This window comes from Zonotrichia leucophrys, unplaced genomic scaffold (genome assembly GCF_028769735.1).
Source record: "Zonotrichia leucophrys gambelii isolate GWCS_2022_RI unplaced genomic scaffold, RI_Zleu_2.0 Scaffold_108_149671, whole genome shotgun sequence".
Lineage (NCBI taxonomy): Eukaryota > Metazoa > Chordata > Aves > Passeriformes > Passerellidae > Zonotrichia > Zonotrichia leucophrys.
Genome location: NW_026992313.1, coordinates 10,285 through 22,728, shown reverse-complemented (window position 1 = coordinate 22,728; position 12,444 = coordinate 10,285). Strand labels below are relative to the sequence as shown.

General features: G+C 52.2%; 1 protein-coding gene across 1 annotated transcript; it reads left to right on the top strand.

The window, feature by feature from the left end:
• The first annotated feature begins 3,142 nt into the window (after positions 1-3,142).
• Positions 3,143-7,821, top strand: LOC135460847 (zinc finger protein 324B-like). Its single transcript, XM_064737804.1, has 2 exons — positions 3,143-3,398; positions 7,184-7,821. Exons 1-2 carry the CDS (start codon positions 3,143-3,145, stop codon positions 7,819-7,821), a joined length of 894 nt encoding a protein of 297 aa, XP_064593874.1.
• The last annotated feature ends 4,623 nt before the right edge of the window (positions 7,822-12,444 follow it).

The following is a 12,444-nucleotide window of genomic DNA, read 5'->3' as shown; positions in this document are numbered from 1 at the left end:
AGTTCCTTGGGTCCACGAAGAAGATTGAACAAGGGAGCAAGGTCCTCTGATGTAATTGCTAGCAGTGGACGTACCCAGTTGATGGATCCACACAGACTGTGTAAGTCCCTGAGGGTTTTTGGGTCGTCGTTGATGACGATCTGCTGAGGTAGGATAGTTCTTTCCCAGATCTGGACTCCAAGGTAAGTCCATGGCTCGGTGTACTGAATTTTGTCCTCACGAATTTCCAATCCTGCCTTTTCAATGGTTTCAATAGTCTTTTTGGTTGTTTTGTCAAAGGAAGCTTTGTCTGAAGCACACACCTTCCAGGGCAGGAACATCTTTTGCTGGCAGGGAACTGGAATTCCAGCCCCTGGGAGTGTGTGCCATGGATCCCAGAGGGGCATTCCCGAGATTTTCAGGACACAGGGAATGGGGATTTTCCTACTTCTGGTGAGTTTGACATCCTTGCCAAAGGAGAGGAGGAGGCACCAGAAGAAAAGGGCAGCTGGGCTTCATCTTTCCACTTGAATTAGAGGGGGGAGGAATCTCTCCTCCTGTCTGTAGCTGCTCCCACAGGGATGTGACAGCTGATATCAGAGCCCCAAGGGTCAAAGTCAGGGCTGCCCTCAGGGAATGCTCACCTCGTATTGAGGTGGGAGCGTGGGAGCACCTGGATCTTGAGGCACCCAGCTGCCCCCCATGTGTGGAGGGTGCCTGAGCAGGGCTGGGATGATGCCAGGGACATCCTGCAGTGACATCCCCTCTGTCCCGCTCTGGGTGAACTCAGTCCCAAACCTGACCTTTATCCTGGTCTCAATCTCACTCCACGTTTAGACACACTCACAGTTCTGTATTTATTCTCATCCCAGTGCCAAACTTGTTTAGCCCCAGACCCAATCCCAACCCCATCCCTAAAGCCAATCCCATGTCTAGCCTTAACCCCCATCCCAGCTCTAATCCAAATCTCAGTCCCAACTCCAATCCCAGCCCCAATTCCAGCCCCTTCCTAAATCCTCAGCCCCAAACCAAATCCCAGGTTCAGCCCTTCTGGGGGTTTGGGGGTGTCTCTGTCCCTCTGACCACGATGATGTTTGGGTGGGGTCACAGCAGGGCTGAGAGGGACAGAGACCCCCCCGGCCTCCCCAGGTTTGACAAGGTGGGAGAGCGCCCCCAGCCCCGAGCACCCTCAGTGGTGAGAGGGACACAGAGCCCCTGGTCCCCAGCCCTGCATAGGCATTGCCTGAGGCCAGAGGGATGGAGACCCCTGAGCATCCCCCAGGGTGAGGGGACAGAGACCCCTGAGCATCCCCTGGGCTGAGAGAGACAGAGACTGCCCCGAGCACCCCCTGGCACAGGGGTGAGAGGGAGGGAGACCCCCCAGGCATTCCCTGGGGTGAGAACAATGGAGACCCTCTGGGGAATGGCCTGGGGTGACAGGGACAAGGACACCCCCAGGCATGGGCTAGGGTGACAGGGACAGGGACAATCGCAACAAATTCCTCCTGAGAGTGCCCCAGGGCAAGAGGCACAGAGACCCCTTGAGCATCCCCAAGGCACTGGACAAAATAAACCAGGCAGGTATCAAACTTAATCCTACATAAAATACTTTGATAAATATTTGATTTTCCCGAGAGTCACATGTGATGGAAATGCAAACAAATCCCAAACAGGAATAAACTGACAATAGAAGAAATTCTGTGACAATTCCAAGCTTCATTGGTTCCTGCACAGCTCCAGCTCACCTGCTGGCAAGTTCCAATAAAAGAAAAGTGGAAATTAGGTCCAATACAGATTATTAAAAAGAAAGCGGAAACTGTAGCTGTCACAAAGGTGACAGGGATGAAGAGAATAATGATTCTCACATTTGGCAAAGAACCCAAGCCTGTGAATTCCAGAGTTATTTGGGAATTTAGCTACTTGAGCTGGGCTTTTTGTGGGACTTTTAGCAGCCTTGTGTTCCTCACCATGGGGATGAATGAACCTTGTCAGTCTTGCTGGTAACATTTGCTCCGTTTCCTCCAGTGATTTTAACAAACTTTTCAAGGAAGGACAACAAAATAATTTCTTTTCACTGGCCACCTCTAACAGCCATTTTCCTCATCAGTTCTCCCATAAGGTGCTCAGAGGAAGCTGTGTCCAAGTTTCCAAGAGTTCCTCCAGAGAGAACCATAACCTCCTCAGTGGAGGGAACCATGCTGTTGTCAAAGGCACTTGGGGTAATGTAGCAGATAGGGCCTGGCGTTCGGAAGATCTCGTGATGTTACTGGAAGACAGGGCCCCTGCCCCCTTAGATAAGAAAATTAACATAGGAATGTAGCCCCCTAAACCGGATTCCGGTAACTTTCCACTTGCCCAGGTAACTTTCCATCCCTACTAACCATAGATGGTAAAGACAGACCCCCACCTGACGTAGAAGCCCCTTAGACTATAAAACCCCACGGGAAGAGAGAATAAAGGCCTTTGATCCTCCACCACATTGGTGTCTGCGTGTTTCTTAGGCCCGAGCGGCCCTGGGGAAATGGGCCGCCGTGCTGTTTCCTGAAACCAGGCCGCCTGCCTTGTATCAGAAGGCAACATTCTGGTGCCGACACCCGGGAAGCCGATCAGCGCCCGGGGAACGGGAATTTGCCTGGACAGGAAGCAGCGGCTGTGGCGGCCGGTCCGACCACAGCGGGGGAGACGTCCCCGGACCAGCAAGGAACATGGAATCCTATGCAAAGGTCGTATCAGATATGCATGCACAGTTTAGGATAGAATGTAAAATTAAGTGTGAGCTCAGGAATTCTAATCTTGCTATTGCAAGGCTCCTAGAGCTCGGGACGATCGAACGTCCGGTAAATATATTATATTCGGAAGTGCGGGAGAAGCTCACTGCCGCCTTAGCAGAGGATACTAAGTCCTCAGGCAGTGGTAAAAGCCTCAAAGCGTGGGGGAAAGGAGAAGAGGCCCTACGCAAGGCATTAGAAGAACAGGAGACGTGGAAAGTCGCGCATATACGTTTATTTCTTGCAGTAAAGCGGGGGGCGGGGGCCGCGACGCACACAGTGTCTGAGAGCGATCGGATTGAATGCGGGAATATGCCGGGGCCAGGAGCGTTCCACCCCTTCCCGAGCCTGAGCCCAGACCCCCCAGAGCCCCCAGGGGACCCCCCGGAGCCCCCATGGGACCCCCGACCCTCTCGCGGAGCCCGCCGGGTCCCAGCCCCCCCGCGGAACCTTCCGAAAAATCCGCGGTTTCTCTATGCGTCCCTTCCCCGCCGGCCGCCAGCCCAGCGCGGCAGGCAGAGCGGCACGCGCAGTTCTTCTGCTGGGGACAGGCAGAGGGGGCGTGGAGTGCGGCCAGATTGTCAGACCCCGCCGGGACCGGCGGGGACTCGCCGCCGCCGTATGGGTTTGAAGATGGCGCCAAACCGCATGGCAAGGGCGGAAGGGAAGAGGCGGGGGGCGGAGATGCAGTCAGTCTGCTTGACAACGCATGCACGGGCCAGGGGGGAGAAGGGGCGGCCCCCGCGGTGGAGCGTGGGACCAATCAGAGCGCTCTATTCAAATTAGGTCCTTATAGGGCAAGGACCTCCCCCACCAGGAGGCGGGGGGAGCGCAGGGAGAAGGAACGGCACCACCCCCGAAGGGAGGAGCGGGGTCGGACTGAGCCCGGCTGGGATTCGGAAACCGAGAGAGCAGAATTAATACGGTTTCGAGCGAAACCGAATAAAGCTTTAAACAATATCGGGAAACGGTCGCAACACAAACTCACCGATTGGGGAAAAACAAAGACAGCTTGTAGGGACCGAGCGCCGGCAGCCCCCATGAACGCTTTCCCGGTGGGGGTTGCCGGAGCGCAGGGAAACCAACGGGGGGCATATACCCCAGTTAACCTAAGGGAAGCCAAAGCGATTTCAGAAAGAGGAGTCAATTCAGCTGTAGTACCCACGTTTGTGAACGACCTTTCTAACAATAATGATCTGTTCACTTTTGATATTACGCAAATAAGCCGCATGCTTTTTGATGGGGCAGGGCGGATTCTATTTAAACAGGGGTGGCGGGACGACGGCGTTAGCCCAGGCTTCTGGGGAAAGGCAGCAACTCAGCGAGCTGTCCCCAGCCAGCACAGCTTTCCCCGTTTCCCCGGCAGCATCCTTGCTCCGATCACGCCCGAGAGGGATCTGTAGGAGCTGCGGGAAGACACCCCGATGCAGCGGCCCAGCCACGGCGACCCCCAGGGGGGCAGGAAACCCTCGTGCCCTGTGCCCTCACAGGGAGCGGTCAATTTTGCATCCCCCCTTACGGTGCAATGGCAGAGTGGTCGGACCAAACAAAGTGATTAAAAGCGTGCCGAAAGGGAAAAACGCAACCTACCCTAAAACCTTACCCACTAGAGTTAGCAAAGTCCCAACCGGCCATGCGGAAGTCTTTCAGACAGACCGCGCTGCCAGGTCGGACTCAGACCCCATCCTTCGTATGTTAGAAGCCACCTTTATATCCCTGAATGAATCCAACCCTAACCTAACCGAATGCTGCTGGCTTTGCTACGATGTCAAACCTCCCTTTTATGAAGGAATTGCTTTAAACACTCCGTTCAGTTACTCCACAGCCGATGCCCCTCACCAGTGCAGATGGGAAACCCCTCGCAAAGGAATCACCCTGAGCCAAGTCACAGGCCAGGGCAGATGCTTTGGCAATGCAACCCTAGCTAGGCGGAAAGGCAACGTCTGCACCAAAGTTGTCAAGCCTAACAGAAAAAACAATAAGTGGGTAGTCCCATCCGCACCTGGGATGTGGGTTTGCCAGCGATCTGGAGTGAGTCCCTGTGTGTCCCTTGCCAAATTTGATGACTCTAACGACTTTTGTGTCCAAGTTCTGATTGTCCCTAGGGTCCTGTACCACTCAGACGAAGAAGTGTACCACTTTTTTGAGGAACCCAGCCGGCTCCACAAAAGAGAAATACTAACAGGTGTAACTATCGCAATGCTGCTCGGTTTAGGAGCAGCAGGAACGGCGACGGGTGTCTCAGCCCTAGCGACACAGCACAAAGGACTGTCCCAGCTGCAAATGACCATCGACGAGGACCTGCAAAGGATCGAGAAATCCATCTCCTTCCTGGAGAAGTCAGTCTCCTCTCTCTCGGAAGTGGTCTTGCAGAACAGGCGAGGTCTGGACCTCCTGTTCATGCAGCAAGGGGGCCTGTGTGCCGCCTTGAGAGAGGAGTGCTGCTTCTATGCAGACCACACAGGAGTCGTGAGAGACTCCATGGCAGAACTCAGAAACAGACTGGCTCAGAGGCAGAAGGACAGGGAAGCCCAACAGGGCTGGTTCGAGTCCTGGTTCAATCAATCACCATGGCTAACCACTCTGATTTCTACCCTAATAGGTCCATTGGCATTGCTGCTTCTAGCGGTTACCTTCGGACCTTGCCTGCTGAACAAGCTGGTCTCATTTGTTCAGACCCGCCTGGAACGGGCCAACATCCTGTTCATCGGGCGGCGAATCCAACCAGGGAACACTGCCAGCCACAAGTTCCAACCTTGACTGGCGAAAAACTTACTCAGGTGTACCAAACCCCCTTTTCCTTAACGAACTACAACCTTATACCTCATTTCAGTGTATGACTACCTCATTCATTTGTGAAAAATAGGGGGGAGATGTAGCAGATAGGGCCTGGCGTTCGGAAGATCTCATGATGTTACGGGAAGACAGGGCCCCTGCCCCCTTAGATAAGAAAATTAACATAGGAATGTAGCCCCCTAAACCGGATTCCGGTAACTTTCCACTTGCCCAGGTAACTTTCCATCCCTACTAACCATAGATGGTAAAGACAGACCCCCACCTGACGTAGAAGCCCCTTAGACTATAAAACCCCACGGGAAGAGAGAATAAAGGCCTTTGATCCTCCACCACATTGGTGTCTGCGTGTTTCTTAGGCCCGAGCGGCCCTGGGGAAATGGGCCGCCGTGCTGTTTCCTGAAACCAGGCCGCCTGCCTTGTATCAGAAGGCAACAGGGTAAGACAGCGGTGCCCTGAACCCACTATGGCAAAATAATGTCGCAATCTGCTTAAGAAAATTGTTGGAGAGATTCCTCTGCCCCAGTTAAGGTACTAAAAAGACCAAATCCAAGGCGGATTTTTTTGAACAGTAAATGTGATGTAGAAAGAGAGTTGGAAAGAAAAAGAAAAGGGGGGAGAGTAAGGGAGTGACAGGGACAGAGACCTCCCCTGGAGCAGGGCAAGTGTGACATTGTCCCCTGTGTGTGTGGCCTTCCCAGGGTGGGGGTTTTACACCTGAGCCAGTTTGGGTAAGGGGGGTGGTGTTCACCCTTTGAGCAGGGATTACCCCACTGTTTCAGGTTGCAATGCAAGATGTAACCAAATGCATGTTTTCAATCCCCATCTTCATCAACTGTTATAAACAGATGGGGCAGTGTTCTTTATCTCTTCCATGACTCAGCCCTGATAACGCCCTCCAGGGGAGATATCTTCTGCTAATGGTCCATTGAGTGTCACTGCAGGACTGATAAAAATCCATCATCCCCTTGTGGAATGCTCCACCCAGGGGGAGGATCCAAGCATTCCTACATGGATATAAGCTGAGGCTTGAAACACCAGCAGCACCTTGCCTACTGGATTCCCAGAGGACAAGAGCTCTATAACCAGCACTGGACCCTCAGAGGAAGACCAGACCCTTCTACAGCATCACTTCTTGGACAGAATCACGTTCATCAGGACTGCAGCCACCATTTAATGGGACTGCAGCCACCACCCTGACCAACAGGGTGTCAGGTTATATCCTGACTCTGTCAGTTTAATGCAGTGTTTCTGTATCATTGCCTTGATCCTAATTTTGTTTTTGAATTGGAATTCTGACTTAGAGTCTCCCCTTGGTTTGCCTTAAATCCAATAAAAAATTTAGTGTGCTCATTTCTTGTTTTCCTCCCAAAACAGAATTTCCCATTCCTGAAACTTAGCCAGATGGAGGGAGAGACTGCAAGGAAGAGGAAGATGCCCCAGGACACCCAGGCAGATGAGGAGGAAGTAAGTGCCCCCTTCTCCCTCTCTCCTGCTCCATTTCCCAGCCCAGCACGGCCCCCCAGCTGCAGGACAACCCTGCTGCCAAACCCGTCCTGCTGGGGATGCACTGGGGGGATCTCCTTCCCTTTCCCTCTGGCATGGAGGCAAATCCCATCCTGTCCTTGTCCTTCCTCCCCCAGAGAAGGAGCTGAGGATGGAGACCAGGGAGGACAAATCTCCACGGCAGAACCTGGAGGAAGAGGCCGTTTTGAGCAGCTCCATGACACAGGAATTAAATGGGAAGGATAATCCCCGGAGATTCCACAGGAGGATGGGCTCCAAACCCAGCCCAGGGTGTGCTGAGGAGGAACGACCCACCCTGAGTCAGGAAGGTGAACAGAGCTTCAGCCAGAGGACAGAGCTGGTGGTTCGTGAGGAGCTTCATGATGGTGAGAAGCCCCACAAGTGCTTCGAGTATGGGAATAGCTTCAGGCAGAGCAGCACCTTAATCAGCCACCAGGTGATCCACACTGGGGAATGGCCTTATGAATGTCGAGAATGTGGGAAGGGCTTCAGTTATAGGTCCACCCTTGTGACCCACCAACGCATCCACACCGGGGAGAGGCCCTACGAGTGTCCCGAGTGCCAGAAGAGCTTTCGGACAAGCTCTGATCTCCTCAGGCACCAGCTCGTTCACACTGGGGAGAGGCCTTTCTGCTGCCCTGAGTGTGGGAAGGGCTTCAAGCGCAACTCCCACCTCATCATCCACCAGCGCATCCACACTGGGGAGAGGCCCTACGAGTGCCCCACCTGTGGGAAGAGGTTTCAGACCAGCTGAAATCTCCATCTGCATGAGCGGATTCACACAGAGGGGAGGCCCTTCCGATGCCCTGACTGTCGGAAGGGTTTCAAGTATAAGTTCACCCTCATCAGGCACCAGTGCATCCACACAGGGAAGAGGCCCTTTGAGTGTCCCCAGTGTGGGAAGAGTTTCACCCAGAGCTCTGACTTGACCAGTCACCAATGGGAGCACTGGTAAGGGACGTCCTATCATTGCCCCAACTGTGGTAGATAGGGTCAGGCGTTCAGAAGATCTCGCGATGTAACGGGAAGGCAGGGCCCCTGTTCCCTTAGATAAGAAAATTAACATAGGAATGTAGCCCCCTAAACCAGATGCCAGTAACTTTCCATTCCCTACCCAGTAACTTTCCATAGATGGTAAAGACAGACCCCCCTCTGACGTAGAAAACCCCTAGATTATAAAACCCCACGAGAAGAGATAATAAAAGCCTTTTGACCATCCACCACATTGGTGTCTGCGTGTTTCATAGGCCCGAGTGACCCTGGAGAGTGGGTCACCGTGCCATTTCCTCAGAACCAGGTCGCCTGCCTTGTATCAGAAGGCAACACCCAACAGCAGAAGAGCTTCATGCCCAGCTCCAGCTTCATCCCTCATTGGAGGACCCATATTGGAAAGAGCCCTGGTGATCCATGTTCCCCATGAGCCTTGCTAGGAAGACACCTGTCCCTTTTCCTGCCCCTGCCAATGATATGATGTGGGATGGAAGAACATAAGGGTCTGGCCATGGCCCTGTCATTACATTCACTCCTACCTCAGAACATTGCCTGGGGTAGGAAAGGGACTCTTTTTAACGCCAGGGAGAAGGGTGTCCTTTGCAGACAGGAGGAAATACATTGCAGTGAAGAGCCAATTGTTGATGTTTTAGTTTTCTATGTAAATAGTTTTACTTATCCCTTCTGTTATCAATATTGTTTTTGTTCCTGTTTGTTCCTTATCTCGTTGCTGTTCCCAATAAATGTTTTTTATCACAGCCCAGGATCTTTGCCTTTTGTGCTTTCCATTGGAGGTAGGAGGGCAGCGAGGGCAGCACGGTTTTAGTGGGAGGAGGAAATTGGGGAATCCCATTCCTGAAGCCTGGCCCATTGAAATCGAGCATCCCAGCTGGTCCCAGCCCAGGCGGCCATGGCAACAGCCTGGGGAGCAGGTTCCTGGCTGGGGCTGTGGGAACCTCTTCCCTCTAGTGCCCAGGGACAGGAGCAGAGGGAACGGCTGCAGCTGAGTCGGGGCAGGCTCAGGTTGGAAGTCAGGAAAAGGTTTTTGCCCAGAGGCTGCTGGGGCCCTGCCCAGGCTCTCCAGGGAAGGGTGCCAGCTCCAGGGCTCTCTGAGCTCCAGCAGTGTTTGGACAGCGCTGCCAGGCCCAGGCTGGCATTGTTGGGGTGTCCTGTGCAGGGCCAGCAGTTGGACTGGAGAATTCTGATGGGTCCCTCCCAGCTCAGCCAATTATGTGGTTCTGGGATCCCATGAACCCAGATGAGCCTGGGGATGGGGCTGCAAATGGTTGCTCTGGCATGGGGTCTCCATGGAGCTGCCAAGGGACTGAGCATAGCAACAGGGGGCTGGGGATGGTTGCCATGGAAACTGACCATAGCAACAGGAGGCTGGTGATGGTTACCATGGAAATGGACCATAGCTTATAGGGGCCTGGTGGTCATTGCCTGCTAAGGATCAGATTTGTCACAGGCCTTCTGAGGTGTTCCATGGGGACTTTCCAGGAGTCTCCAGGCTGTTCCAGAGCTGGAATGTCACAGGCACAGACAGAGGCTCCATGGACACCTCCCAAGGCTTTCTGGGGATGGTAAAGAGCTGTGTGGTCAGAGGCAGTCACAGCCGTGGTAACATCCCAGGGGACCTTGTGCTGCAAAGGCACCGATCTGTCACAGGCACTCACGGGGGCTCCACGGTGACATCCCAGGAGTCCCCAGACTGCCAAAGAGCCGGGATGTCCCAGACACTCACAGGGGTTCCTGTCATGGGCACAGTGGGAGCTTCAGGCAAAGTTTAATATTAGAGAAGCTCCTGTTGGGTCATGAACTGCAGAAAGGATCCCCAGTAGCCCTCACAGATCCCCAAATATCACCACTTAGTCAGAGATGACACAGACTCACATCAGAAGGCTAAGGGCTAAAACCTACCCATTTATTCAAACATCGACTTTTACATCTTGGTGTGCTTCAGGTGGACCTCATTGGTCGTTTATTCAACACATTTCACATGAATGGCTAATTAAGACACCCTTCAGTAAACAACTTTATGGAAAAAAGCCTACTTATTTCAAACATTGTCAGGGCACCAGGTATTGATGGTTGTTTTATGTTGGGCCTTTCTGGGGCCTCTCTTGATGTGGGAAACCCTCCTGTAGCAGTTCTGTGCCAGGTAAAAGGAAGCGCATGGGACTTTTTCAGTCTTCAGCTCCTTGTTTATTCTTATCTTATATAAAGTTTTGCATTGCTGTCCACAGGAGGCCCAGAATGCTGGAGAAAACACCTCAAAATGGCTCTAAAATGTATGGTTTCAAGGTCTTTTAAAGTTGTCTCATCCAATCAAGTCTTAAAATGTGTATTATTTCTACTTATCTACACATAAGTCATCCCTTGACTGTCCACATAACGTCTGCACTGTGCTTTCCTTGACCAATCACCCTGTGCCACCAACACTGCAGAAAATGGAGTAGATGAAGAAGACAGGGACTACACCCCAATTCCTCCATCTTGCTGCCTTTCTACACCATACTAAAAACCCCAAAACCTAAATTTCTCACCCAAGGAGCATAGCATACTACCCTCTTGTTGGGAATTTAGCTGCTAGAAAATGGAAAAGTACAAAACCATGGCTAATTCCAAGTCCGGCACCTGCAAGATAACAGTGTCCTTGGGCCTAGCTGTGGTAGGATAACAAACAGTGAAAGGCACATGAGAAAAAAGAGATGTAACACCTAAGGAATGAAGAAGAATTGATAGTATAGTTTAACCAATAGATTGCTTAGCTTACAGAATATTCATAAGCTTATTACTCGCTGTATAAGTGTCTGATGCTCTCTTCAATAAATGGAATTTGCTTATCACTCATATTGAGTGTCTGAGTCTCCCCCCACCGACAAATGGCTCGACCCTGACAAAGGCCTGCATTTTTTCTCTGTAACACCCTCTAAACTATATCACACTTCGGAAAATTCTAATAGTCTCAAACTCCTGGAAGTCCTCTCCATGGGCGAAGGTGAAGGGCAGTGTTTCTCTGGGGGTCAGGACCCCTCAGAGCAGACAGAAATATTCCCCGTGCCTTGGATTCCCACACATTTAGTCTAAAATCTATTAACCCTTAACATGTGAAGTTACCCAAAAATTTTCCAGGTAAGTAGGATTTGACGGAGAAGAACTAGAGAAGAACAGAAAGACAGAAGATCCACAAAAAGACACACACATAGGTACCAACAGCTCAGGTTCCAGCATCACTAACAGAGGAACCACAGGAGAAAGCAGGATCCAGACCCTGGGCCTCGTGCTCTGGCTTTTAATCCCCTGGGCCTTCATGGGCCTGTCCCTGGGGTGGGACTGCCAGTTGCTTGTCCAATCAGAGCCAGGGTAGCGCCAGCTGCTAGTGTGTGATTGATTGACAGCTGGGCCAATTAGAGCGGGGTTAACATCACCCACCCCTGCTGTGTGGTTGACAGCTCTGCCAGGCCAGGGCTGGGGGCGGGGCTGTGTCCCACCGCAAGTCAAGGCCTGACCTGGCCCTGGCCCCACACACGCATTCTGAGCATCCCAAGGTGTCTCGGGACATTGATCTCATCCAGCCTCTGACAGCGACCACGGTGACACTACAGAACCTCATGGAACCATGGATTAGTTGTGACAATGGAGATCCAAGGAAACTATGGTGAGACTGTGGAATCCAGGAATCATGGAATCAAGGAGACCATTGTGCAGCTCAGGGGGCCTATGGAAGCAAGGATCAATGATCAAACTGTGGTGTGATTGTGATTGATTTAAAATAGAAACAATGAGCCATTGTTTCACAGCGGGGCTGCGTGGGGCCAAAGGACCCTTGTGACTCTGTTGGGGCTCATGAAACCAAGAAGCCATTGTGACATTGCCAGACCTCATGGAATCAAGGACACCATTGTGACAGTGTTAGGATCCATGAAGCCAAGGGAACATGGAACACGTCTGCCTGGTTTGGACTCATGGGTGCTGTCTGACAGGTCCCACTGAATTTGACATGTCAAGGGCCACTTCCCATCTGACCGTGAAGCACTGGGGCTCTGTGCTTTTATTCCTATGGGAAAGAACTGTCTTTCTTGTCTAGGCACCCATGGCCAAAACTGGGATTCTGCATCTAAAATTCTCTATATGCAAGGGTTACTCCCAGACAAAATCTGCCCATACAGTCAAGCCTGGCTAGACTTGGCCTCTGGTGACTGCCCTCATCTGATCCTGCACCACTGGGGCTCACTTGTTTCCTTCCTATGGAGACCATTGTGACACTGCGGAGCATTGTGGAACCAATGGGCCATGATGACACTGAAGGCCCTTGTGGAACCTGTTACACTGTAGGAACTTTTGGAACCAAGGGGAACATTGTGACCCTGCAGGGTACCATGGA